Source organism: Gnatocerus cornutus, chromosome 3, assembly GCF_029298725.1.
Source record: "Gnatocerus cornutus isolate USDA-ARS CGAHR chromosome 3, icGnaCorn1.1, whole genome shotgun sequence".
Taxonomy (NCBI): Eukaryota; Metazoa; Arthropoda; class Insecta; order Coleoptera; family Tenebrionidae; genus Gnatocerus; species Gnatocerus cornutus.
The window spans coordinates 15,859,520-15,883,368 of record NC_142235.1 but is presented as its reverse complement, the minus strand read 5'-3'; the positions used below and the strand labels follow the sequence as shown (position 1 = coordinate 15,883,368).

Here is a 23,849-nt window from a genome sequence, read left to right as displayed (position 1 = left end):
CTAGGCGTCACGCGGCTACGAATTCCACTGGACTTGAACACCGTTGTCAACGCAAAAGAATTTTTTTGTGTTACTACGACAAAAATAAACGAGGAATTTATTAATACTCGTTCTTTGTATGTCACAGCAGCTGTTTTGTAATTTTGTAGATTACAACAATAACAACATACTTTTGAGGCAGATTAGGCAACTATCAAAACGCAAAGTTCGCGTTCACAAGTCTAGTGGAAAACCAGTCAAATAAGGCGCCAAATTCAAACTCAAAACTACTCAATTTTATTACTTATTTCTGCGTTTTGCTCCCACATTCATTAAAAGGTACATTTTCCAATTTTACTATCTCATCTCTTATCCTAACTTCATACTGCCCAGGCTGTATTTCCTGCGCCTGTATAACTGTGGATTTCAATTCATTTTCTACAGCCTTAGAATACGCGACCAATTCCTGAACAGCTTGAGAATCGCTCACGTTTTTACACTTTTTGTACTCTTCGTTAATTTGGATTTGGGCTAACTTCAAGGCTTTGTCGTCGCCCCGAAAGACAAGCTTCCGCGCTTTGTGGAGAGATTTGAAGGCTTTCAAAACCTCATTACGTAAATTTCCAGACATCTCGTCGCGTTTACATAACCTCAAAAAAGACTAATCAGGCGTTATAAAAAACGTTAAATACTCACAAATGTGAGAAAAACGGCGTTAGTTCGCACGGAAGCTTTTTTCGTCGCCGGTGCTCCTAACCTCACTCCGCTGCCAACCCACGCCCCAAAAACCCCAACTTTTTTAACTACACCTTTATTTTTTACAAAACGATATAATACTTTATCACTGTTAACAGCCATGACTTTGATTATGAGATTCTCCATCAAAAAATCGAGTAGTTCTTGTTGAGAATCTCCCGGATTTTGTTGACCAGAGGAAACGGTTTACTATGTAGATTCGGATCAATCTTGCAGGTCCCCATGTAGTCGTCACTGTTTAAACAGTACACCATGACGCCCCCGAATTGATTGTCACGAACATACTCGGTCTAGAACTCACTGTATTGATTTATCCAGAAAAAAGACGACTTACTTTGAAGGCGAGACTTTGCTCGTTGTCGAAAGACAACCACTCAACACCTTTCCCTGCATAGGGGCTCTTGGCATCCAAGTCGAACACAGGCGAAATCTGATTCAGATTGAGGAATTTGCAGACTTGGGAGTAGTCGGCAAAGCCCTGACTTCCGAGTTTTCCGACGCCGCGCGCTGGGGCGTACAAACCCTTGTTGTGGGGGTTCGTTAGGCTAAAACGTGCGGCGAGTTAAATTCTGACTTAATCTCGACTAGGTCGGCGGTTTCTGACTAAAGATCGACTAATCTTGTTTGGACTAATTCTAACTAGTAATTATTGCTAATCTAATTCAGCAAAACAGAACTAGACCGTTCTAATTTCGACTACACGACCTAAGTTGGACTAATCAAATTAATCAAGACTAATTAGGAGCTAATTAGGAGTAATTTTAAAGGCAGGAAGTGTCGTAAATTAGACTAAATTGAATTAGTTCAAACCCGCTGACTGGGATTAGTCTAGACTAATCTAATTTGGTGAGACTAATCCAGACTAGATGTAGTCAGACCTCAACCGTACCGAAACGTGTGGCTGTAAGTCGGCAGCCCCACCATCATCTTCTCCCTGCTCATCCCCTTAGAAACCCAATAATTTACAGCGTAATTAATATTCAACGTCTGAAAGTACCCCTTATCCTGCTCAGACCCATACAAAGGTGAATTAAGCCCTGTAAACGGCGTCAACTTCGAATAAAAATGAAAGTCGTAAGTCATCACATTGACAAAGTCCACAAACCTACAAAAAACAATTAGCTGTCGCTCATTACCATTCAAATGAGTACTTACTTATTCATGTACATGACGTCATACGAATTATCTACGATAAAAACAGGAGCCCCCACTGCCGCCGACAACAGGAATTTATGCCGATTTTGCTTATCAATAGTGTGTCTGATCTCTTCCAAAAGCTGCACAAAATGCATCTTTTGGTGTTTATCTTTGGCCGGATCTTCATTTGGGAATTCCCAATCTAAATCTACCCCATCTAACCCATAATTCTTGACTAAATTAACAATGGAACGAATGAAAGTTTTACGGTTCTCATGATTGAGAACCATTGTGGTAAACCCATCATTGCCACCGCTCCCGGCGCCCCCTGCAGATAGCAACACTTTCAGCTCCGGGTTGGTTTGCTTCAAGGCAATGACAGCTTTCAAAGACACGAGTTCCGAGTCAAGGAGCTCCACGGCGTTGTCATAAACATTCACAAAACCAACAATGATGTGGGTGCACAAAAAAGGGTCTATATGCTGGGGCTGGAGCGAGTTGGCATTCGCCGGGAAGTTGTAGTAGCAAACTAGTTTAAACTCGTCGATGTCTTTAGAAGGGGGCCTAGGTACTAATATATCGTTGCTTTGGTTCTTAAAGTGGCGACTGTAAACTTTGGCACGATGTGATAAGAGGACTGGCACTACAACATCGTCTGGTCATGTTCTGAGGGGGCTATAAAAACCTTACCTTGAGTGAAAGATTTGGGGTACAAAAGACTCTCATTTCCTTTAAGTATAATCGTGTAAATACCACAGAAGATGATGATTGGAACGGTTACCACAATTAGTAGGAAAACCGTGCGGCTGTCGAACCATCTTCGTCTAGAACGAGGGGGTCATTAAAACACCCGCAGCCCCCCATAATTACCTGTTATCAGTCAACAAAACAAATTGGGAGTGACCTGCATAGACGTCTGTCATTATATTTCTAGGTTATGTTTATTTACTTTGGTCACTTTAATTTCGTAAGTGACAGGTGATAGAAACAAAAATCACTAGACTTTTTGAACTTCGAAAAAAATTTCTCCGAACTCTCCTCAGGAAGTCAAGGATTACAACTAACAATGCCTTGGAATTATTTATTAGCTCATTTTTGATAAGATAAAGCCGATAATTACACAGTTCGGCTTTGTTGCTAAAATGATTGTGCTTCAACTCGTGTTTGTTATTGGAATTGTAAATAATTCGCTCATTATTCCGTTTTTGCAGTTCTTTTTCCAGGTCTGGACTCAGGCAACGAGTGCGTGCAATATTACGTGTACTCCTGATGATGAATTCGTGAATAGCGAAACGACTTCGGAATGGGAGGATTTTATGAAGGACTTGACTGATGGTACGTTTAATCCGTACACTTTGCAATGTTTCAATTCTGACCAAATTTTGAGCATTGATTACAATTCTGACATTATATGGGACCTGCGGTGAGAAACCACACTTGTATTCTTGTTGTACAAATAACTTTGTTGTGTTTTTTAGGTACCAAATTTACAGTGGGCTTGAGGAAGACGAACAAACTTCAAAAACGTTGAATGATTGCTATTGTGAGTTCCAAAGCGAAGAGGAATGTAAAAGCGAAGAATTTAGACAGTGTGTGAAGGATGTAAGGATTTCGATGAAAGAAAAAGTTGTAACTCTGATGCAAAAAACTATTTCGAATTTGCTTTTTGAAATGGCGTTAGCGTGCTGATGACTAATTCTCTATTATAAAAAAATGACTCAGAATTGTGTGCGATTATCTCACAATCAATATTGTAGTAACCAATAATCAATAAATAACAGAAACTAGATAAGAAACAAAGCACTTTCACAATAATTTAAGAAGCATTTGACCCGGCGCCGCCACCATTTCCACAGAAATGGTGACGGCGCCGGTCCAACTATTTCACCTACACCTAAAAATCTCCGTCAAAATGTCGCTACATTTCGCCGAAATCTTCAAATCCGCAAGCTTATCCGCCCTTGTATTTCCTATATTAACAATCGCCACCTTCTTCCTCTCTTCAGAGGCCTGCAGCGCAATCCGATAACCCGAAAACACAGTTAAACTCGACCCTAACACCAACAAAGAGTCACTTTGACTGACTTCCTCTTTGACTTGCTTCACCCGCGCTTTTGGAATATTATCACCAAAGAAAATAATATCCGGTTTCAACACTCCATTACAGGAGTCACAAAACGGAGGGTGAAAATCCCTGATTTTATCCTACAAAAAGAGGCTTTTTAAACTTACAATCAGTTGGTAGCCCAGCGACCTCACCTCAAACACGTCGACATCGCCGTCAGGTCGTACCATCTGCGTCGTTATTTGTACCCCCGAATTCAACTTAGTTAGTACGTCTTGAATGTAATGCCGGTCGTACGTTTGCCCGCAATTCAAACAAATCACGCGGAAGGCAGTTCCATGGAGTTCTATTACGTTGTGAGCGCCGGCTTTGAAGTGGAGGGAATCCACGTTCTGGGTGACTATACAAGAGACTTTTCCGATTCTTTCCAAGAGTTGGAGCAAGTGATGGGTGATGTTGGGTCGGACTTGAGAGAAATTAGGCCAGCCTAAGAAATTCCGCGCCCAGTATCTCTGGCGGACTTTCGGGTGGCTCAAAAAGTCGAGATATTGAACTGGTTTGTGGTTGCTTCTTGCGTAGAGTCCCACGGCTTCGGAGCGGTAGTCGGGAATTCCTGGAAACAATTTGATAGTGACAGCGTACAATCGGCGAAATCTGCACCTGATTCCGTCGATATTCCTGCTCCTGTAACCACCAGGATTTTCTCAGAGTCCTGAAGGAAGTCCTGGAGGAGTTTAACATCGCTTGATAAAACGGGAGAATGTTTGGGGACGTACTCGTTAAGCACCGGCGTCGCATGTCTCAAAAGCGACGGGAGCTGCTTGCTTATGTAAGAGAGCGGCATCATGGGGGCCCCACCAAATCATCAGACAACCACCTAAAATCACGTTTTAGAAACAAGTAGCAACCGCTGAACTTCACCTACTTAGTCACGTGCACGGACAGCTCTCACTTGCTTAAAATAGTGATTTTCATAGTCTGATGATAAAAGTTAGGTTAGGTTCCAAACTCGTGTGAAGTTAGCTCACTAAACTCAACTCTTTAATCTCACCACGAAGACCGTTGCACACCGCCACAATGCTGTGGTTGTCCATAATAAAATTTTAATTTTTATTTTTCTACAGCAGCAAATTCTGATTTATATTTTAAGCGCGAAAATTCATAGGAAAGCGGAGGTTCGAGATCAATCGTTTAAGCTCGGCTCCCGAAACTCCCCAAACGCGCGAAAACTCTTAGCCCGAAAGACAATTTTTTACTCAATTACCGAAGTTTCTTAATTACTTAATTATTTATTTCAATCAGTTCAACGCTGCGACTCAACGAAGTCGGATGTGTTTGTACATGTGAAGTGAAATTGTGTCGTTGTGATGGATTTGAAGTTGCATAAGTGCTAAACAAGTTTATATGTAAGAGCAGGTTCGATGTAGAAACAATTCGCAAATTTTTCTTTTCAAGTTTTACACTTCTGTTTTCGTTTAAAATAAGACGTGCTTGAGTGTAATTCAATGCGGTGTTTCGTTGATAATTACTATGTTCACACATTAGTCCTTTTAGTGCATTGTCTGGGCAGTTATTTACATTAAATATCTGGTTTATGTCCTTTTTTCTTGGCTTTGGAATTGCGATTTTAGAATTGAATAGATGCGGGGTGGGTTGACAGTTTATTTAGGGACGTTTTGGTTTCGACACATTTTGCATTAGTTTTCCAACACGAAATTGTTAACTTATTTTATTTATTTGACTGTATTACTAATAAATTGACTTGACAAACAAGGTCTCTAAAGGCAAACAATTCTCAGTTTTGTTGGAGAAGCAAATTATATTAATTACAAAAAATGGTGGATGCGCCGGGATAATTTTTTGTTTTTCGTAATTATAGTGCTACAACTATAATTGTTGGCAACGTTATTATTTTTGAATCGTGTAAAGTCCGTTTTTTTATTAAAAAACCACCAACACCGCACTCTCGCACTACTTTACAACCGGCAACACAGTCGATGGTGACTTTTTGGTGATAAAATCAAATAGGTTAGCTATCTAATTGACAATTTGATCACACAAAACGGCCTTTCAGGCAGTGCCGAGTCTTTTCACTATTAAATTCTTTGATTTGCAATCCAACAGGCTGTAAAAGAAACGTTTTTAACGGAAACACTGCCTAATTTTCAGAAACTAGTTTCTCACCAAAAATCTCCCTAGGCAACGTTGCCGGTTGTAATGCAGGGAAAGATTGCGGTGTTGGTGGTTTTTAAAAAAAAAAACGGACTTTATTAACTTTACCACATTGCATAGTTATTTGTTACACTAGGCTAGAAAATGGTCTTTTGGAATTGCAAGGAAAGTATTAAAATCCGAGCATTTCCAAAACATTTTCTAGTCGTGTCAAACACGAAATTTTGTGCGCCGACAATTATTAATAGTTATTTATTTTGACTTTTGGTTTGAATTTGAAACGTCATTTCCTCATTTAGGGGAATTTCATCAACTGGGAAATAGGTTGGTAGCACCCCATTCAAATCAAACGATTGCAGATTAATGTAAATTCAAATGTGTTTCAGCAAATTTTTGTGGAATCTCTACTTAATTAATCTACCTTTATTATTTTCGAAGGTCATTGGCCTCTATATCGGCACACAAATTGAGACAATTAATTGACATTTATGCAGCGATGCCAACTTGCAAAATAAAAGCAACTATTCGAAATGTCACTTTTGACTGCCTAGACATTCAAAAGGTGATTTTCTTGCCGCAAATGAGTATCACAAATGCTATGAAAAATGACGGAGGCGCACAAAAATTATTGAGCAAAAAACACAAATTTAAAAAAAATATATTTTTAAGTTAAAATTTCTGACATTGACTAATAAAATTGGTAATTTTAGTCATTTTAATGCTACAACAATAAAGTTTTTGAGGTATACAAGTTGTGTGCAACAGTCTTGGTAATGGGGATTGAAAAGCTTAGTGCAGAGAGCTATCTTCACACAAGTAATTTCTGGTGATTTTCACTTCACTATGTTGGTGAAGTATCACTAGTGTCAAATTTTAAGGTTATATTTACACCATGTCCAAACAGTAAGTATTCTCCCCTTATTTGGACCCTTCTTTAACAACTATTTAGGTACGGCCTCATCGTCCCCAAAGACAAAGTGGTGATCCAGCGCCCGTCAATCTTCGACGAGTCCGACTCTGAAGATTCGGTTCCCACAGGCTTGAATCGAACGCTTAAAAAACAAGATAAAATCACTCGAAGTAAAGCGATTGAAGAAGATCCGACTGTTTATCAGTACGATGAAGTGTACGATGAAATCGACAAAAAGAGGAAGGAATCGAAACTGAGTAGGAAAGACTTGGACCGCAAACCGAAGTATATAAACAAGTTGTTGGCTGCTGCAGATAGAAGAAAACGGGATAATGAAAGACGGATTGAGAGACAGGTGCAAAAGGAAAGGGAAACTGAAGGGGATGAGTTCAAAGATAAAGACTCTTTTGTTACCAGTAGCTATAAAAAGAAGTTGGAAGAAATGAAGGAACTGGAGGAACAGGAAAAAAGAGAAGAGTATTTAGAGTCAATAGGCGATGTGGTGAAACAAGGGAATTTAGACGGATTTTATAGACATTTGTACGACCAAAAGGTCAATTACGACGACAAAACTGAAGAAAAAGAGCCGGAAGAAACAAAAGATAAGAAACAAAACCCGGAAACTGAACGAAAGTACAGAACACACAAAGAGTCAGAGTCTGATAAGAGCGACACTGAAGAAGTCGAGATTAAAAAAGAGCACATGCCATCAAACTTGGATGCGGACTCTGATTTCAGTATAGACTCCTCAGACTCTGAAGAGGAGACAAAGCCAAAAGTTGCTGAAGAAAAAGAAATCGCACCTAAAGAAGAGGAAGTGGAGAAAAACGAAGAACCTGAAGCCACACCAGAACCGCCTCCTCCGCCCAAGAAGCCCAAGATCGACATCTGGAAGAAGAGGACCGTTGGGGAAGTCTTCGATGCCGCGCTCCAGCGGTACTTCGAAAGAAAGGCGCTCAGAGAATTATAGTTTATTTAATAAATAAAAAAATATATAAAAATAAAATTTTCTTATAAATGAACACCGCGGGCCATGTAATGGCGAGGTCCACCGAATTTCAAGGGCCACCTAGTTTGTTTAAAAAAATTTTTTTTTTCATTTATTTTCTTAAGTTTTAGAATCAAAAATTGAAAAAAAGACTTTAGCTATTAATAATAATTTATTAACAATTTTAGTATATACAGATAACAATTAGGTGGGAATTAATGAATTTAGTGAAGCTCTGTCTATTCCTACTCTACCCCAATCTATTTTTCAAATGTTTCTTCTTATCCTCCATCTTCATCACATAAAACTCTTTATCAACATCGATAAATCTGGCAAGTCTCTGACCATCAAAAGATTCTTCAGTACCAGGTGGATGCATCCGCATCTATGAAAAGCAAAGTCAAATCTTCATAAAAAAAGTTTCACCCCCACACTAAGCGCACCCAAGAAGCGCCCTGATCGTTATTATCTTCGTTACATCTTCATCATAATATTAATGGCCCTATTACCAACCAAACTATTCTAAATATCTCTAGACAACTTTATTTATTAAATAAAGCAATGTTTTGTTAATTAAAGCTTTGTTAAGAGATTATGAAGCTGTCGTTATTCCTCAACTGAAGCCTTTTTGAGCCGTTTCTGAAAAAAATCCGTTTTAATTATCGTGTTTTCGTTATAAAGCCGTGATTTGGCAGGGCGTGGGTGTAATTACCATAATCCGGTACTTTTCTTTGCAAGCATAGCTCGTTTCGTCGATGTCTTGGTAGCAGTCGCTTTTGTAGTCGTCAGGGAGGGGCTCGCCTTCAAATTCGCAGAGCTTCTTCAGCGGGCGCGCTCTGAAAAAAACGCAAAAAAATCAAATAGGGCCTTGCATTTTTTAACAGGTTGGTAGCTCTGTTATATGTACATCGATTTTGAGATTTCGCAGACACCCAGCACTACCAACCTACATCTGGTATAATAATTCACACTGCAGAGTAAATTACGCGAGTTCCTTTTTCTTCTATTTGCGATCTAGTAGTCATACAATTCAAGGTCAACGAGTAATCACCGTTTCCTGCTTTTTAGTAAGCATGTTTTTACTGTTGTTTTTTAGAAATAATCATAACCGTAAAATGAACGTATCGTAGTAAAGTCACGTTTATTTCATTGCTATGAATTATGCAAAAGTTGACAGGTGTCATTTTGGCAGTAATACCAACATGGAGCCAAAATTCAAAGTCCTCTGTACTTTTTTACGATTGAAAAATGTTGCGTGTTTGATAATTTTATGATTACTCGAAAATTATACTTTCAAATTTCTTATATTCGAATGTAAGACACGCAAGTTTTATAGTCTTGTAATTATCACAATAAGTGTGTAATATTGCAGAACTGCAGCTCTCTAAAATAGTGGTTTCTTGTTTTTATGGCTGACTGACCAGTGGCGGAACAAAACAAACGGAAAAATTTAGTGACAGGTTCAAGTTGGAAAGAATGTCAATACAGTAAAGTCGTCTGAATTTACCATGCAATTTACCTCAAGTTGACAGCCTTGAAAATACCAAACTTTTCACATTTTATGCTAATTTCAACAAATGAACTACTGAAATTTATAGGTTTTGGTACCCAATTTAGTATAATTGTTTTTGAGCTACTGTTTTAAAACTGACTGATATTTTGAGACAGCATACTTTCTTAAAACATTTTGACGACTGCCTTAAAATAAGAACTATTTATAATATGGAACTATTGTCACGAAAATTTAAACTACTGTCTGAAATACTAATTGACAGTATATAATACAGTCGATTTGCCTTCAATTGAACAAAATAGTGGCAGTATTTCTGACTACTGTCTCAAAATAAGTATTAATTAACAATGGTACTACCGTCACGCCAAATTTTGGCCTACTGTCTGAAAATAAACGCAACTTTCGCATTATTTCTGACTACTGTTTCAAAATAAGTATTAATATTCATAATTTTGGCGGTTTTTCTATTAATTTCAACAATGGAACTACGGTCACACCAAATTTTGGCCTTCTGTCTGAAAATAGGCGCAACATTAGCAGTATTTCTGACAACTGTCTCAAAATACGTAATAATAATCATAATTTTGACGATTTTTCCATTAATTTCAACAATGGAACCACCGCCACGCCAAATTTTGGCCTACTGTCTGAAAATAAACACAACTTTGACAGTATTTCTGAGTACTGTCTCAAAATAAGTATTAATATTTATACTTTTGGCGGTTTTTCTATTAATTTCAATAATGAAACTACCGCCACGCCATATTTTGATTTACTGTCTGAAAATAACTTTGGCAGTATTTCTGACAAAATAAGTATTAATAATCATAATTTTGGCGGTTTTCCATTAATTTCAACAATGGAACTACCGTCACGCTAAACTTTGGCCTACTGTCTCAAAATAAGCGCAACTTTGGTGGTTTTTAAGACAGTCTATTTCCGCCCAATCTGCCAAAATAACAGCAGATTTTTTTTCCTTCAACCAGCGGTACCAAATTACGTAATTCAACACCTACTTGACTATGACTTTATCCAGTCCCGTGGGTTTATGGATCGGACAGTAGAAAACGTCTGGAGTGTTCTTATCAAAAACAATCTTCCTCATCATATCTTTGGACGCGACAGCCCCCAAAACCACCAAAAGCGCCAGCAGCACGAATGACGTATGCATCTCTGAAGAAATGACCAAATTAAGTATCACAGGAAGCACTTTCACTTATAAAATTTTAAGAAAAAATGAAGAAAACGTACTTACTAAATCTAAACGGAAAACGAACTGACGACTAGAACAGTTAGAATACGTCGACGACCAACGTATTAGTCACACAACAAAGACATTAATGGTCCTCCAGCTCACGGATGAAGAAATCGCGTTGGCCGCGAAAGGTAGAAGAAAACAGAAGAGCGTCGCGCTCTATCATAAAACTAATCATAAACTTTTAGTGACCTCTGATTAAAGATTAAACGAACGACAGTAAAGTAGAGCGTTTATTACTCGCTAGTTTAATGCATCATTTGCACTAAGTACCCCATAAAATCGAGAAAAATCAAAAAATATCGACTTTTATGACAACATTTTTATGACTACTGGTACAGGTGAACCGCTGCAAAACCACAGGTGGGTTTCCAACAATCCAGTCAAACACTCAACGGTTTTTCGGGGAACCACCGTGAAAAACGAACTGAGCGACTTGTTGCCTTGTAAGACTTTTTTCAGGTTGTTAGATCATAAACATTCAAATAATCAACAGGAGGTCACGGAATTAGACGGGCTTGTGTCATTTTGCGCAACTAAAACGAATTCCCCTAAAAAAGTGGTAAGTTTTTTGGTTTTCATTCATAAAACGTTGCGCCTTTGTTCGAGTTGTCACGCCAACGCCACTGTAAATAAACCGGAACGGTGTCACATAAAAATAAATTGAGCTGATAATTCATCAGTTTTAACTCTGATACGGCGATTATCCAATTTGTGGCGTGATTTGATTGATGGTACAAAAAATCGGGGAATTATAATGACATGCGCGTTGGGTTGGCAACATGCGGCTGTCAAACGTCAATTCTGTAAACTGTCAGTGTGTACTTATTTTCGATTTTCTAATATAAATATTTTATAATATCGGTGGTTATTTATTTATATTGAGAATGGAAGAGAACCAGAGCTTGGAGCAAGAGCTGGATAATTTAAGTTATGAAGATATATGTGAAATTACACAAAGTAGTCTGAGGAGGTTAATTGCGGCTGATCCTCTCCTTCAGGACCTCCCAGGAGATGTTACAACTGAAGAAGTCGTATCACAGATTGCCGTTGCGCAAGGAAAGAGTATAACAGTTGCTGTGTTAAGACACTTGGAAACTCCGCTGCAAGTCGTGGTGAGTACATTTTGAGGTTATGTTGGTTCGATTTGAGGAGAAAAAGACAATTTTTTCGGTATTCCGGGCTAAAACGGTACAAAACTTACTTACCGACAGGAATTCCAGAGCCACCCTTGATGCTAGAAACAAACACCTTGTATTTGATACAGCCCGTGATTTGATTCAAGTTTATAACAGGTGGCAGTTCTTTTATGACAAATTAACTGAAGATTGTACAAAATTTTATTGCCAATTTGAGACAGTAGTGAGAAAAATGTCAGTAGGCATTGAATATGTAAAAATTCATGGGTTCTGACAAAAATACTCTTTTAAAAATATCCAAAACAAATGAACTTCTGTGTTTACATTGAAATAAAAATGCATATATTTGATTTTAAATACTGTTTTAAGAGGGGGCAGTTATTTTCTAATTGTATAATTGGCAGTAGAGCATGTGCCTTAAATTAATTAATACTGGCTTAAAAACTTCCAAGGATTGTTTGTTTTGAAACAGTAGTCACTTTGAGCCATTATTAAAAAACTGTTTGTTTTGTGGCAGTTCCGAGATCAATAAGTTTTCCCAGATTTGTTACCGTTTATCTATTGATAACCATAATCAAATTCAATGTATGTCAGATCTTATCATTCTTCAAGCGTTCCAAAATCTGTACTAAACCGTCTTGTTTTTGACATTCCTAACGATCAACGCTGTAAATCATAAAGAAACTCCAATTTAAACAATTAAACAACTCTAGCCTTCACATGTTGCGGTAATAATTGTTTTGTAATAGTAACTCGTTGACATTTCAATGTGTTAACCATTCTAAAGGATGACTTAATCGTCAATTCGTCTAAAAATATCTTCTGTTAGTGTTTTATTAGTGTATTTGTTGAAGATTAGTAGTGCGAATCAGTCCTAAACGAGTGTTAAAATGATACAATATTTACCAAGAAACGTGATTCGAGTTTCGTAAAAAACTATCGCGATAATTTCACTTTTTACCCCAGTGCCATAAATGACTGTTTTTATGTCCACGAAAAACTCGTCTTCCTAATGATCATTAAATTCCTTGTATCTAATGACGTAATTACCAATGCAAATCAGCGAATGGGCATTATAAGCTTGGAATATAATTACAAAATACCCGACAAATTTATTTGCATAAACAGTTGACCGCCGATATCGTCAACACTTTCATTCATCTCTGTAAAATATTTCCACTAATCGATTTTTAAGGAATGACGTTCTTCATCTTCGTGACAATTTAATCACATTAAAGTGACTCATTCGGAGCAAAGTTGTCCTGTTGTGGTCAAGTGCAACTCAGTGCAGTAAATAGTTATTTGTGACACGTTCGCGGAAAGTGCGTACTTTGCAGTTTGAAGTTTGACACGTCGAAGGTAATGTGATCGGTAAATATCAGTTCTAAAATAGATAAATAGAAAAATGTCCCCAGATGATTTCGGGTTTCAAGAAAAACGCGCTTCCGTTTTCGGTTGAGAAAAGTCGTTTTTACCGGTTTTACGAGTTTTTGATGTTTTCGTGAAACACTCTGTATATTAACTTAAAAACTGTGGTCTTCCGATAGTTACGTAAAACTGACAAAACTGATTTATTTCGGTAAATGTAGACTGCTGTTTTAAAAACTGTCCCACGCTGAGGCAGAAATTCGTTGTTTGTGTACAGCCAGTTTGTGAAAATTGCCATGAAAAACTGTCAATTTCATACGAATTTGAAAACTACTGTCTTAAAATGTCTAATTTCTTCTTATTTTGGGGCAGTGCCAGAGTGCCACATAAAAATGATTGATGGAGTACTGCTGAAATGAATAAAAAGATCTTCCAAAAAAATCTCTTAAATTATTGATAACTGGCAGTAGTCCAACTGCCGATTTTATTGCACGGAATAAATAATATCCTTCAAAACAACAATTCTAATTCAAACGTTGTTTTCGCTTATCTAGCTCATTTTCTATATTTTCCCCACGCAATACAGATCGCATTTCGCTACATAAAACCAACAACTTCTTCTGGAAACTTCCCACCCACCCATTTCTCTCATTCCCAAGTAAATTTCTCTCCTCTTTCAGATTCCCCAGCTCGGCACAACAGTTCGCGACCTAAAACGCGCCATCCAACGCAGCTTCACCCTCCGCCAGCAGCGCCTTCGCAGTAAAACGAAGATCTCCTGGCACTACGTCTGGAGAACTTACGATCTCCTCCACTGGGGCAAACCAATGACCAAAGATGGCGAGTTAGTGAGCAATTACGGGGTTGTTAATAAATCGGAAATACGTTTCGGGAAGAAGTTGCGGGGAAAAGCTGAGACATGTTAACGAGGGGATGCTTTCTTATAAACTCTTTATCGGGCAGTTGTTGGTGTTGTTGGTGCAAGGGCGGTATCCATGGCTGGAGCAGATCGTCAGGCAGGAACAGCTAACGGCGGGGTGTCAGCGGTATGGAATCAGCGAGAAAATTGATTATGGGAAGTTGGATCATGTTTTGGTGGATCATAAGCATAAGATGTTGTACTGTTATGTTCCCAAGGTAGGATGGGTGGCTTTAAAGGTAGAAATGGGTTGGTAGCCCTGTCTGTCTTTTCTAGGTAGCTTGTACGAACTGGAAGCGTCTCTTAATGGTGCTAACCGGCGTCTCCTCGGCCTCGAACCTTGTGGACATCCCCGGCTCCATCGCCCACGCTGAAAACTCAACAGTTCGGCTCTCGCAGCTCGAAGATGGCGAAATTCGTCATTGTCTCCAACACTACACTGCCTTCGTCATGGTTCGACACCCCTTCGAGCGCCTCCTTTCCGCTTATTGTAACAAATTCGAGAATACTTACACCAAATACTTCCAGGTAAAAATCGTCTTTGGATGTCTTTAGATTCGCAGTCCTGTTTGTTTCCAGTTGAGATATGGAAGAAACATCATCAAAAAGTACCGTCCCAAGGCCACCACTGATGATTTAGAAACCGGCGCCAATGTAACCTTCCGCGAGTTTATTTGGTACCTCCTCGACGGTGGCGCCATTGAAAATGAACACTGGACGTCTGTGTACAATCTGTGCAATCCGTGCTCTCTAAACTACTCGTTCATTGGACGATACGAAACGCTAGTCGAAGACTCGAGGGCATTACTCGATTTGATTGGTGCTCCGCCTGTGACGTTTCCTTACACGAGGTCCTCCAACACGTCACTTAAACTAAGGAGGTATTTCCAACAGCTGTCCATGAGTGACATCCAAAGACTTTACAAAGAATACGAATACGATTTTAAGTTGTTTGGGTATACTTTGGAAGATTTGTTAGGTTTTGACTTGCCCTAATTTATTTCCGGTTACATTTTTGTACAAATAAAAATATAGACAAATAAAACAATCAAAAAATAGATACGCAACGAATGATCACAATAAATGCCACAACTACAACACGGTTGGTTCTTATGTGATGACGGTGGGCTCATCCCGACCGGTGAACTTCTTCAGCTGGGAGATCTCAAGACCGACGTCGATGAGAGGCTTCAACATTTCCTGGAAGAAAAAAATATTACAACCACGTCCGAAATTTTGTGCCCGCGACTGTATTCCAATAGAGACTCACTTGTGCGTCGGACGTGACGTTATTTTTCTCGTAACTATCGATGTAAACTCGAATGGTGGCACCACTACTTCCGGTTCCGGACAGTCGGAAAATAACCCTAGATCCGTCATCAAACAGAATCCGAATTCCCTACAAACCAAAACGTGCAAAACACGAAATAAACACCCGCAGCTCGTTTTACCTGATTTTTGGCGACGCTTTTATCGATAAGATCAACATACGAGAAGTTATCGGCTTTTTTGACCTTGTACGTCTTCCCTTTGGAGGAATACGTTTTCCCGATGAAACTAGAATCGGCTAAGAGACCTTCAAGATGCACCATCATTTTGTTCGCGTCATCACTGTCGCATTCCTCGTAGTCGTACCTGTTACAAATTTGTCATTTCTTGTTCTTTTATAGATGATGGTTTTACCTAGTGAAGTAGTTTCGGCCGTAAGTCTTCCAGTGTTCTGTTAGAATGTCTTCTATGCTCATTTTTTTGTGGGCGATGATGGACAACCATGCTAATACGGCCCAGATTCCGTCCTTTTCGCGGATGTGATCGGAGCCGGTCCTGAAAGCGCAGTAATTCTGTCAGTTTCTACTCAGCTTGGAGCGAAGAAATCTTGGCTGGAATTAATCAGTCAAAATTTTTATTTCTGTCATTTTCTAGTTGGCCCTGTGCGATGACAGCATGTCAATTTCTAAATTTATGGGAGTGAATATTTCATGACATTTCAGAGCTACCAACCGAAGTCAAATTCCGAAGTCGCTCCGTCGCCGCTCTCTATTTTTACGTGACCCCAGCGTCCCTGACCCATTTACTAATGTCAAACGTCAACTGAAATCATTTACCCGAAACTCTCTTCCCCACACAGCGATAACCTCCCGGCATCCATCAAATTCCCGAAGTATTTCCATCCTGTGGGAACCTCGAACATTTCTTTCCCTAGTTTCGCCGCCACTCGGTCCACCGCCGCCGCCGTGGGCATTGACCTAGCGAATCCATGCACCCCCTTGTTCTTAAAATATGGAATGCAGTCTAAATTGTTGGCGATCACGGCCAGACTGTCACTGGGGGTGACGAAGAAGGCGTTTTTTCCGATTATCATGTTACGGTCCTGTAAAAAAAGGGTTAGTTGATGGAAAAAAGGGATTTTACCCACCCCATCGCCGTCGAAGGCCGCCCCCAGGTCGTAGCTGAGGTCCTCTTTGACTTTATCGACGAGTTCTTTGGCGTAGGTGAGATTGGGGTCGGGGTGGATTTCTCCGAAGTTGTCTAAGGGGATGATTCGACGCACGTTGTTGTCAGGACTTGCTCCTAGCTCGTCGACGAAGATGCGGGTCACGTAGACGCCAGTCACTATAAAATGCGATAAATTGTTATTTTATGAGGCATTATCTGTTTTGACGACGCATTTTTTACGTTGGTAACCCTGCAAAGATATTGTCAGTTGGACAATGTCAAACTCAACAACAGGGCTACCAATCCACTTCAAATTCCAAAGGCTGCTTAGATTTTGTTTATGTTATTAATCACAACAGCCTTGTTAGCAGCTTTTGTTTTTCAACAATCGAAGTCGTGTTGGATAAGCGCACAAATAACGCTAAAATATAATCTGCGCTATTAACGTTTAACAATAGCGATAAGAGAAACTAAATAACATAAAAAAGACGAATACAGTACGACCTCGATTATCCGTGCTTCTCGGGACCGAACCTGCCCGGATAATCGAGTTGGCGAATAAACATACGTTTAAGGCAACGAAATTATTTGGAACGTTTTTTTTTAATTCAAAATATACAACACCCGGATAATCGAGGTTCCACTGTAGTTGCTTTTTGCAACTAAGCGTGACGATAATCTTCATCCCAATCTTTTTACACTTCTAATTTATTAGTATTAGATTAGTCTAGGGTGATGTCATTAGTAGCAATAACAAATGAGTCGTATTTTTTGTAATCAAAGTAGACTATTCTTTGAGAAAAATCGACGAAATCAAGTCGGCTATGAACGATTTGACCTCTCTTCATTTGTTTTCATACGTCTCTAGATTGTGTAGTTTTCTTAGCGCCCGCTCTAATCACACATTTTTTTACAACTGCGTCATTTTTCGCCAGCACGTTGCATAATTCCCATTTGAAACAAACCAGTAATTACCAGTGACTCACCTCCATTCATGGAATCAATAAGTACTTGAAACGGCGGCCTATTCCCATTTCCCCTAATCAATTCCTTCAGCTTCCCGAAATCGAAAATCTCCTTCATTAGCGTGACGTAGTTATCAGAAGAATCAATGACTTCTACAATAAAATTCCTCCCATCCACATCAAAATTCTGGACTCCCGTCTGGACAAACTCGCAGTCTAGATCCGGGGTGAACTTATATTCCTTGATTTTCTTGGTTAGATCATACACTGCATCCGTAAAGCTATCAGGAGCGGGGCCCCCATTCTCTATGTTAAATTTGATCCCGAAATCGTTTCGGATTCCGCCGGGATTATGCGACGCTGTGAGGACAATCCCGCCGAGGACTTTATGTGTGCGGATAAGGGAAGAGACGGCGGGGGTTGATAGGATTCCTCTGGAGCCGATAATTAGTTTTTCTACCTAAAAAAAACATTAAAAATGGGGCAACGCCTTCAAATTCCTTACTTGGTTTGCGGCCGCAATTCGAATAATCATATTAATAGCTTGTTTAGAGAAGTACCTCCCGTCGCCCCCTACAATGAGGGTGGATCCTTTAACTTTCTCCCCCAGCGCATTTAAGATACATTGTATAAAATTCTCAGTGTAGTTTTTCTCCATGAAGACTTTGACCTTCTTCCTGAGACCGCTCGTGCCGGGTTTCTGCCCCTCGAAGGGCGTAGTTGGGACTACTATAGACTTAAGACTCATCGTGAACCTGCAACAAGGAAATTTTCATTGAAAATCTCAGTTTTGAAAATTTGAAGGTTAGGTCACTAACTTGTAATTACGCGATTTGTGATGAAATTGTACCTCTTGTTGATTCAATTCACGACAATAAACTGAAGTTCGGTGGAATCTTTTGCAGTCAAGCTCGAATCTTTACGATTTATCTTGAAATTTGAACTTTCAATGACAAACAGGTCAAAGTTAATGCGCATGCGTGGGCAAGTGACAGGTGCGTGCCGCGAAGTTTGAATGAGTGAGGCGCGGGTAATTTAAATTAACGCATGGCGGACGTTTTAAGGTCGAATACATTCTAATTATGGAAAATTGGTACACGTGATTGCCGGAGGGAACTTCGTTATAAACAGAAATGTTTGTTTAATTTATATTTATTATTTTAAATTACAGGTATGAAACGGAGAATTATAGGGATAAACAGAGCGTTTACTGGATTGTGGTAATTGTGGACAGGGCCGGATTGGGGTTCTTATAAAAGTTTACCCAGATCCGTAGGGACTTAAATTTTGAGATTTTCAGGCTTTTGAAATTTTACGAAATTCACAGATTCTGTTTTCTTAAATTCAAAGACTCTTAAATTATCTGAGTTTCATCTCAACTTTCTCGAGTTTTCAGATTCTTTTAGGTCGAAATTTGTATGTAATAGGCCAAAATTTCATTGTTTTACCATTGAAACCATTATATCTAAAAATTTTAATTAAAAAACTAATTTGGTGTGTTTTAAAATATATTTCTTAACTTGTCTCGTTTGGTTTACGATGTCGTTCTTTGGAATTTTTAATAAGCAAATACATAAATTTAATCTCTTAAAATTTCGTTACTCTACGGTGAAAATTTCTAGAATTAGAGATTTTAACAAAAAAAAAATAGAAATTTTTGGTTCACTTTTAAGACGAAATATTCTAATTTTTGTTCCGTTTGCTCTATAATTTCGAATTTTGGCACTCTTAATAAGCAAGCCGAAAATAGTAATTTCCCCAAATTATTTTGTTGCTCTACGAATAAAATTACCATAATAACAGATATTAACAAAAAAGAAATTTTTGTTTCACTCTTAAATCGAAAACTTCAAATTCTATTCTAATCTTGTAATTTGGCACTTGCAATAAGCAAGTTGAAATTTGTTACCTTCCTAAATTTTGTTATCTATGGCAAAAATAACCAAAATTGCAGATTTTAACAAAAAAAAAATAAATAAGAAATTTTTGGTTCGGTCTAAAAGGAAAAAATCTAATTTCTGCCCTGTTTTTTTCTATATATTTGTAATTTGACCCTCTCAATAAGCAAGTTAAAAATAGTAACTTTCCCAAAATTTGTTATTCTACGGTTAAAATTAGTAAAATAACAGATTTTAACAAAAAAATTCAGAAATTTTTGGTTTTCTGTAAAATAAAAAATTCAAAATCTTGTCTAGTTTGTTCTATAATGTTATAATTTGATATTCTCAATAATTGAGTCAAAAATACAAACCTCCTTAAATTTTGTTATTCCACGGTTAAAATTACCAAAATTTTTTAGTTCTCTGTTCAAACGAAAAATTCTAATTTTTGTCCTGTTTCCTCTATAATTTTGTAATTTGGCACTCTTAATATGGAAGCCGAAAACAACAATCTCCCTAAATTTCGATAGTCTACGATCAAAATTACCAGAATTACAGATTTTATCAAAAAAAAATAAGAAATTTTTTGTTCACTCTTGAAATGAAAAATTTTAATTTTTGTCTCGTTTGTTCTATAATTTTATAATTTGGCACTTTGAATAAGCAAGTCGATAATAGTAATCTTTCCAAATTTCGTTGCTATGGCATCAAAATTACAGATTTTAACAAAAAATTAAGGAATTTTTGGTTTACTTTTTAAACAAAAAAATTCTAATTTTTGTTCCTTTTGCTCTATAATTTTGTAATTTGTCACTCTTAATAAGCAAACCAAAAATAGTAGTAATCTCCTCAAATTTTGTTGCTTTACGGTCAAAACTACTAAAATTACAGATTTTACCAAAAAAAAAGTTCTTGGTTCACTCTCTAAACGAAAAATTCTAATTCTTGTTCCATTTACTCTCTAATTTTGTAATTTGGCACTCTTAATAAGCAAGCCGAAAATAGTAATCTCCCCAACTTTCGTTGCTCTACGGTTAGAATTACCAGAATTACAGATTTTAACAAAAAAACTAAGAAATTTTTGGTTCACTCTTAAAACGAAAAATTATAATTTTTGTCCTTTTTGCTCTATAATTTTGTAATTTGGCAAATAAGCAAGCCGAAAATAGTAATCTCCCCAAAGTGCATTGGTCTACGGTTAAAATTACCAAATATACAGATTTTAGCAAAAAAAATTAAGGACTTTTTAGTTCACTCTTAAAACAAAAAGTTCTAATTTTTGTTCTTTTTGTTCGTTTTAAAATGAAAAATTCTATTTCGCTGATTTTCAGGTTCCCAGTTTTTCTGCTTTTAGGTTGCTCTATTACTATGAGCTTAAGAAGAAAAAAAAAAGACACAGAGAAGGGGGCAAAATGAGACGAATATGAGAAGAAGAGACAAAAAAAGAAGAAAAACAGTAAAAAAGAAGACTACAAAACCTATAATATAATCAAATTTGGACAACAACAATAAAGAAAATGACAAAAAATACAACATTAAGACCGCAAAATATTCACAACATAAAAAAATTATACTCTTGTTTTTTCTCAAAATCATCCTGAAACTAAAATTCCCGAAGCAAATCCTCTCAATTCCAACACATTAATTTATCCAGAACAGACAAGTCCACCACGTCATCCAAAATTTTTTTCCGATTTCAATCGAAAACCACATGTTGATTCTGTTTTTCACATATGGCAGCAATGTTTCTATCATGCTATTACTCTTCATTTCACTCTTTCCAACACATGAAATCATGACGATATCTCCGTCAAGAGCCGGAATTCTCACGTTACCAGACATCACAGCTCGTCGATTTTCGCCCTTCTGCAGCTTTATCATAGACATAGAGCGATGAAATAATTTTTTTTACCAAGAGCGGTTTCCGAGCTCTCCAGTGTTAAAACAAGTGTCGAAACAAACCAACGGAATTATCGTGAAAGGAAATTGATAAAACCGGGAAACGGTGGTTAACCGAAGATTTTCTGTAAATGACGACTTGGACAAAGTAACATTGTGCAGCCCTGCTACTGGTGATAACAGAAAAGAGAATGTCGCGTTATCAGTGATAAAACGCGAGGATATTTCCGGTTTTGGATATCAAACTCTGACACTCATTTTCGGATTTATTTTTGTCTTTGGTTGTTTTTTCGAAATTTCTGAAACAAGTTGGAGATTTGAATTTTTGTTGGTTTAGTTGGAAGTTTTGTAACCGCAACTTTTGCGATAAGATTATCGCTTCTGAACAGGACACAGTTGGAAAGACAGGAAGAACCCCTCCCGAGTTATCATATAAAAAGGAAAATAATTTTCGTGATAATTTAATTTGGTTTTAGTTGTGACAAGAAGTGGGTTTGGCAACTTGGTGCCGCAGGGCTCGTCATGGGGTAGCTAGCGTTATTTTTACAGCCAGCTGCCTTTTGAAGGGCTATATGGCAAGAGTTTTAAACGACAGGGTTTATGCGGGTTTGTTTTCGGTGAGTTGGCTTTTTTGTACAAATTGCAAACAAATTAATTGGGATGGCTTGTGGCCCTGAGTTTATTATTATTTTATTTATTGGAACTTTTTGCATTACTTTAAACTACTCACAATATCTTTGTACTTATTCTTACCTATTATTATAATGCAGGAGCAGTAAACACTCAATTTTATCGTTAGTAAATTGCAAAGTTGTTTTCCTTGATAAAAGCTGACGTTTTTTGCATTCATAAACCACAAAAATATTTATTTAAAATATGACGAACTAATCGCTTCGCAAATAAAACAATTCATAATTGTAGTTTGTCATCGAATTTTTTTTTGCTTTATGGTCAAAACTACAGGGGCTACAGATATTATAAAAAAAAACATTAATAACAGTTATTGAAAATCCTTAGTTTAAACTAACTTTTTTTTTAATCTACATATTTTGTTTGGGATATAATGTCTTCAATTTTTAATTTGCTCTAAAATGAAATATTTAACTTTTGTCTTGTTTTATCTCTATTGTTTTGTAATTAGGCACTCTTAATAAACATGTCAAATATAATAAACTCCGTACTTGTTGCTCTACAGGAAAAATTATCAAAATTACAGATTTTAACAAAAAAAATCCGACACTTTTGGTTCGCTGTAAAATGAAAATTTCGTATTTTTGTCGCGTTTCCTCTATAATTTTGTAATTTGGCAATCTCAATGAGCAAGTCAAAAATAGTAATCTCCTCAAATTTCATCGCTTTACGGTTAAAATTATCAGAATTACGAATTTTAACAAAACTATTATGAAATTTTTGGCTGGCTCCAAAATGAAAAAATTCCAATTATTGGTTGTTCTATAATTTTGTAGTTTGGTACTCTCAGTAATCAAGTCAAAAGTAGTAACCTCCTTAAATTTTGTTGCTCTACAATTAAAATTACCAAAATTACAAATTTTAACAAAAAAAATTAAAAAATTATTGGTTTGTTCTAAAATATTTTGTTTAGTTTTTGTTCTGTTTGCTCTACAATTTTGTAATTTGGCACTCTGAATAAGCAAGTGTAAATTTGTAACCAGCGAAAATTTCGTTGTTTTACGATTAAAATTACAAGAATTACAGATGTTAACAAAAAGATTGAGAAATTTTTGGTTCGTTCTAAAAGGAAAAATTCTAATTTTTACCCTCCTGGGATAATAATTTTGCAATTTGGTCTTTTCAATAAGCAAGTCAAAAATAGTCACCTCCCCAAATTTTGTTGTTCTAAGGTTTCAATTACCAAAATTACAAATGTTAACAAAGAAAAGAACTTTTTAGTTCACTCTTTAAAGGAAAAATAGGCTTAATAGGCAAGTCAAAAATAGTAACATACTCAAATTTTGTTGTGTTACGATTAAAATTACCAGAATTACAGTTTTTTTAAAAAAAAATTTGATTCGCTATAAAATAAAAAATTTAAATTTTTGTCTTGTTTTTTCTAATTTAATTTTGTTATTTAGCCCTCTCAATAAGCAAGTTAAAAATAGTAACCTACCCAAATTTCGTTGCTGTACGATTAAAATTACTAGAGTTACAGAATTTTATAAAAAAATTAGAAATGTTTGTTTCACTCTTCAAACAAAAAAATTCTAAATTTTCTCTCGTTTGTTCTATTATTTTGTAATTTGGCACTCTCAATAAGCAAATCACAAGTAGTGACTTCTCCAAATTTCGTTGTTCTACAGTCAAAATTGCCAGAATTACAGATTTTAACAAAAAAATTAAGAAAGTTTAGGTTTGCTCTAAAATAAAAAATTCTAATTTTTCTCCCATTAATTCCTAAGATTTCATTGCCATTTGATCTATTATTTCGGTATTTACCACAGTAAATTACA

At 37.0% G+C, this 23,849-nt stretch overlaps 9 protein-coding genes across 13 annotated transcripts; 4 read left to right on the top strand and 5 right to left on the bottom strand.

Annotated features, from left to right (window-relative positions):
• Positions 1-253: 253 nt before the first annotated feature.
• Positions 254-756, bottom strand: LOC148177474 (complex III assembly factor LYRM7). The gene is made up of 2 exons (XM_088032043.1): positions 676-756; positions 254-629 (listed from the first exon to the last, which is right to left on the bottom strand). The coding sequence occupies exon 2, from the start codon at positions 608-610 to the stop codon at positions 284-286; it is 327 nt and encodes a 108-aa protein (XP_087888169.1). The 5' UTR covers positions 611-629; positions 676-756; the 3' UTR covers positions 254-283.
• An 11-nt stretch (positions 757-767) lies between these two features.
• Cht11 (chitinase-3-like protein) lies at positions 768-2,866 on the bottom strand. Its single transcript, XM_088031954.1, has 6 exons — positions 2,743-2,866; positions 2,563-2,696; positions 1,891-2,515; positions 1,625-1,840; positions 1,070-1,280; positions 768-1,025 (listed from the first exon to the last, which is right to left on the bottom strand). Exons 1-6 carry the CDS (start codon positions 2,793-2,795, stop codon positions 861-863), a joined length of 1,404 nt encoding a protein of 467 aa, XP_087888080.1. The 5' UTR covers positions 2,796-2,866; the 3' UTR covers positions 768-860.
• Positions 2,867-2,953: 87 nt separating this feature from the next.
• LOC148177472 (uncharacterized) lies at positions 2,954-3,672 on the top strand. Its single transcript, XM_088032032.1, has 3 exons — positions 2,954-3,050; positions 3,096-3,295; positions 3,351-3,672. The coding sequence occupies exons 1-3, from the start codon at positions 3,015-3,017 to the stop codon at positions 3,559-3,561; spliced, it is 447 nt and encodes a 148-aa protein (XP_087888158.1). The 5' UTR covers positions 2,954-3,014; the 3' UTR covers positions 3,562-3,672.
• On the bottom strand, positions 3,198-5,011 carry Sirt4 (NAD-dependent protein deacylase sirtuin-4). 2 transcript variants are annotated; one of them, XM_088032007.1, is made up of 4 exons: positions 4,859-5,011; positions 4,598-4,814; positions 4,132-4,550; positions 3,198-4,077 (listed from the first exon to the last, which is right to left on the bottom strand). In XM_088032007.1, the coding sequence occupies exons 2-4, from the start codon at positions 4,782-4,784 to the stop codon at positions 3,757-3,759; spliced, it is 927 nt and encodes a 308-aa protein (XP_087888133.1). In that variant the 5' UTR covers positions 4,785-4,814; positions 4,859-5,011; the 3' UTR covers positions 3,198-3,756. The 2 variants fall into 2 exon arrangements, with proteins under 2 accessions (XP_087888133.1, XP_087888131.1); XM_088032005.1 differs by having other exon boundaries at positions 4,863-5,010.
• A 1,796-nt stretch (positions 5,012-6,807) lies between these two features.
• On the top strand, positions 6,808-8,025 carry LOC148177470 (nuclear speckle splicing regulatory protein 1). The gene is made up of 2 exons (XM_088032001.1): positions 6,808-7,012; positions 7,059-8,025. The coding sequence occupies exons 1-2, from the start codon at positions 7,002-7,004 to the stop codon at positions 7,987-7,989; spliced, it is 942 nt and encodes a 313-aa protein (XP_087888127.1). The 5' UTR covers positions 6,808-7,001; the 3' UTR covers positions 7,990-8,025.
• Positions 8,026-8,166: 141 nt separating this feature from the next.
• On the bottom strand, positions 8,167-10,953 carry LOC148177469 (uncharacterized). Of its 2 annotated transcripts, none has more exons than XM_088032034.1 (4): positions 10,772-10,953; positions 10,537-10,693; positions 8,720-8,843; positions 8,167-8,392 (listed from the first exon to the last, which is right to left on the bottom strand). In XM_088032034.1, exons 2-4 carry the CDS (start codon positions 10,689-10,691, stop codon positions 8,258-8,260), a joined length of 414 nt encoding a protein of 137 aa, XP_087888160.1. In that variant the 5' UTR covers positions 10,692-10,693; positions 10,772-10,953; the 3' UTR covers positions 8,167-8,257. The 2 variants fall into 2 exon arrangements, with proteins under 2 accessions (XP_087888160.1, XP_087888159.1); XM_088032033.1 differs by having other exon boundaries at positions 10,776-10,951.
• A 50-nt stretch (positions 10,954-11,003) lies between these two features.
• Positions 11,004-14,208, top strand: LOC148177468 (U11/U12 small nuclear ribonucleoprotein 25 kDa protein). Of its 2 annotated transcripts, XM_088032028.1 has the most exons (4): positions 11,004-11,138; positions 11,227-11,337; positions 11,662-11,890; positions 13,963-14,208. In XM_088032028.1, exons 3-4 carry the CDS (start codon positions 11,663-11,665, stop codon positions 14,206-14,208), a joined length of 474 nt encoding a protein of 157 aa, XP_087888154.1. In that variant the 5' UTR covers positions 11,004-11,138; positions 11,227-11,337; position 11,662. The 2 variants fall into 2 exon arrangements, with proteins under 2 accessions (XP_087888154.1, XP_087888156.1); XM_088032030.1 differs by lacking the exons at positions 11,004-11,138; positions 11,227-11,337 and having other exon boundaries at positions 11,368-11,890.
• A 7-nt stretch (positions 14,209-14,215) lies between these two features.
• Positions 14,216-15,261, top strand: LOC148177467 (carbohydrate sulfotransferase 11). The gene is made up of 3 exons (XM_088032059.1): positions 14,216-14,419; positions 14,478-14,729; positions 14,781-15,261. Exons 1-3 carry the CDS (start codon positions 14,216-14,218, stop codon positions 15,195-15,197), a joined length of 873 nt encoding a protein of 290 aa, XP_087888185.1. The 3' UTR covers positions 15,198-15,261.
• Positions 15,173-18,599, bottom strand: Pgm1 (phosphoglucose mutase 1). 2 transcript variants are annotated; one of them, XM_088031936.1, is made up of 9 exons: positions 18,421-18,599; positions 18,108-18,357; positions 17,624-18,062; positions 16,618-16,814; positions 16,307-16,572; positions 15,885-16,025; positions 15,653-15,836; positions 15,472-15,600; positions 15,173-15,401 (listed from the first exon to the last, which is right to left on the bottom strand). In XM_088031936.1, the coding sequence occupies exons 2-9, from the start codon at positions 18,348-18,350 to the stop codon at positions 15,312-15,314; spliced, it is 1,689 nt and encodes a 562-aa protein (XP_087888062.1). In that variant the 5' UTR covers positions 18,351-18,357; positions 18,421-18,599; the 3' UTR covers positions 15,173-15,311. The 2 variants fall into 2 exon arrangements, with proteins under 2 accessions (XP_087888062.1, XP_087888063.1); XM_088031937.1 differs by having other exon boundaries at positions 18,453-18,599.
• Between the last annotated feature and the right edge of the window lie 5,250 nt (positions 18,600-23,849).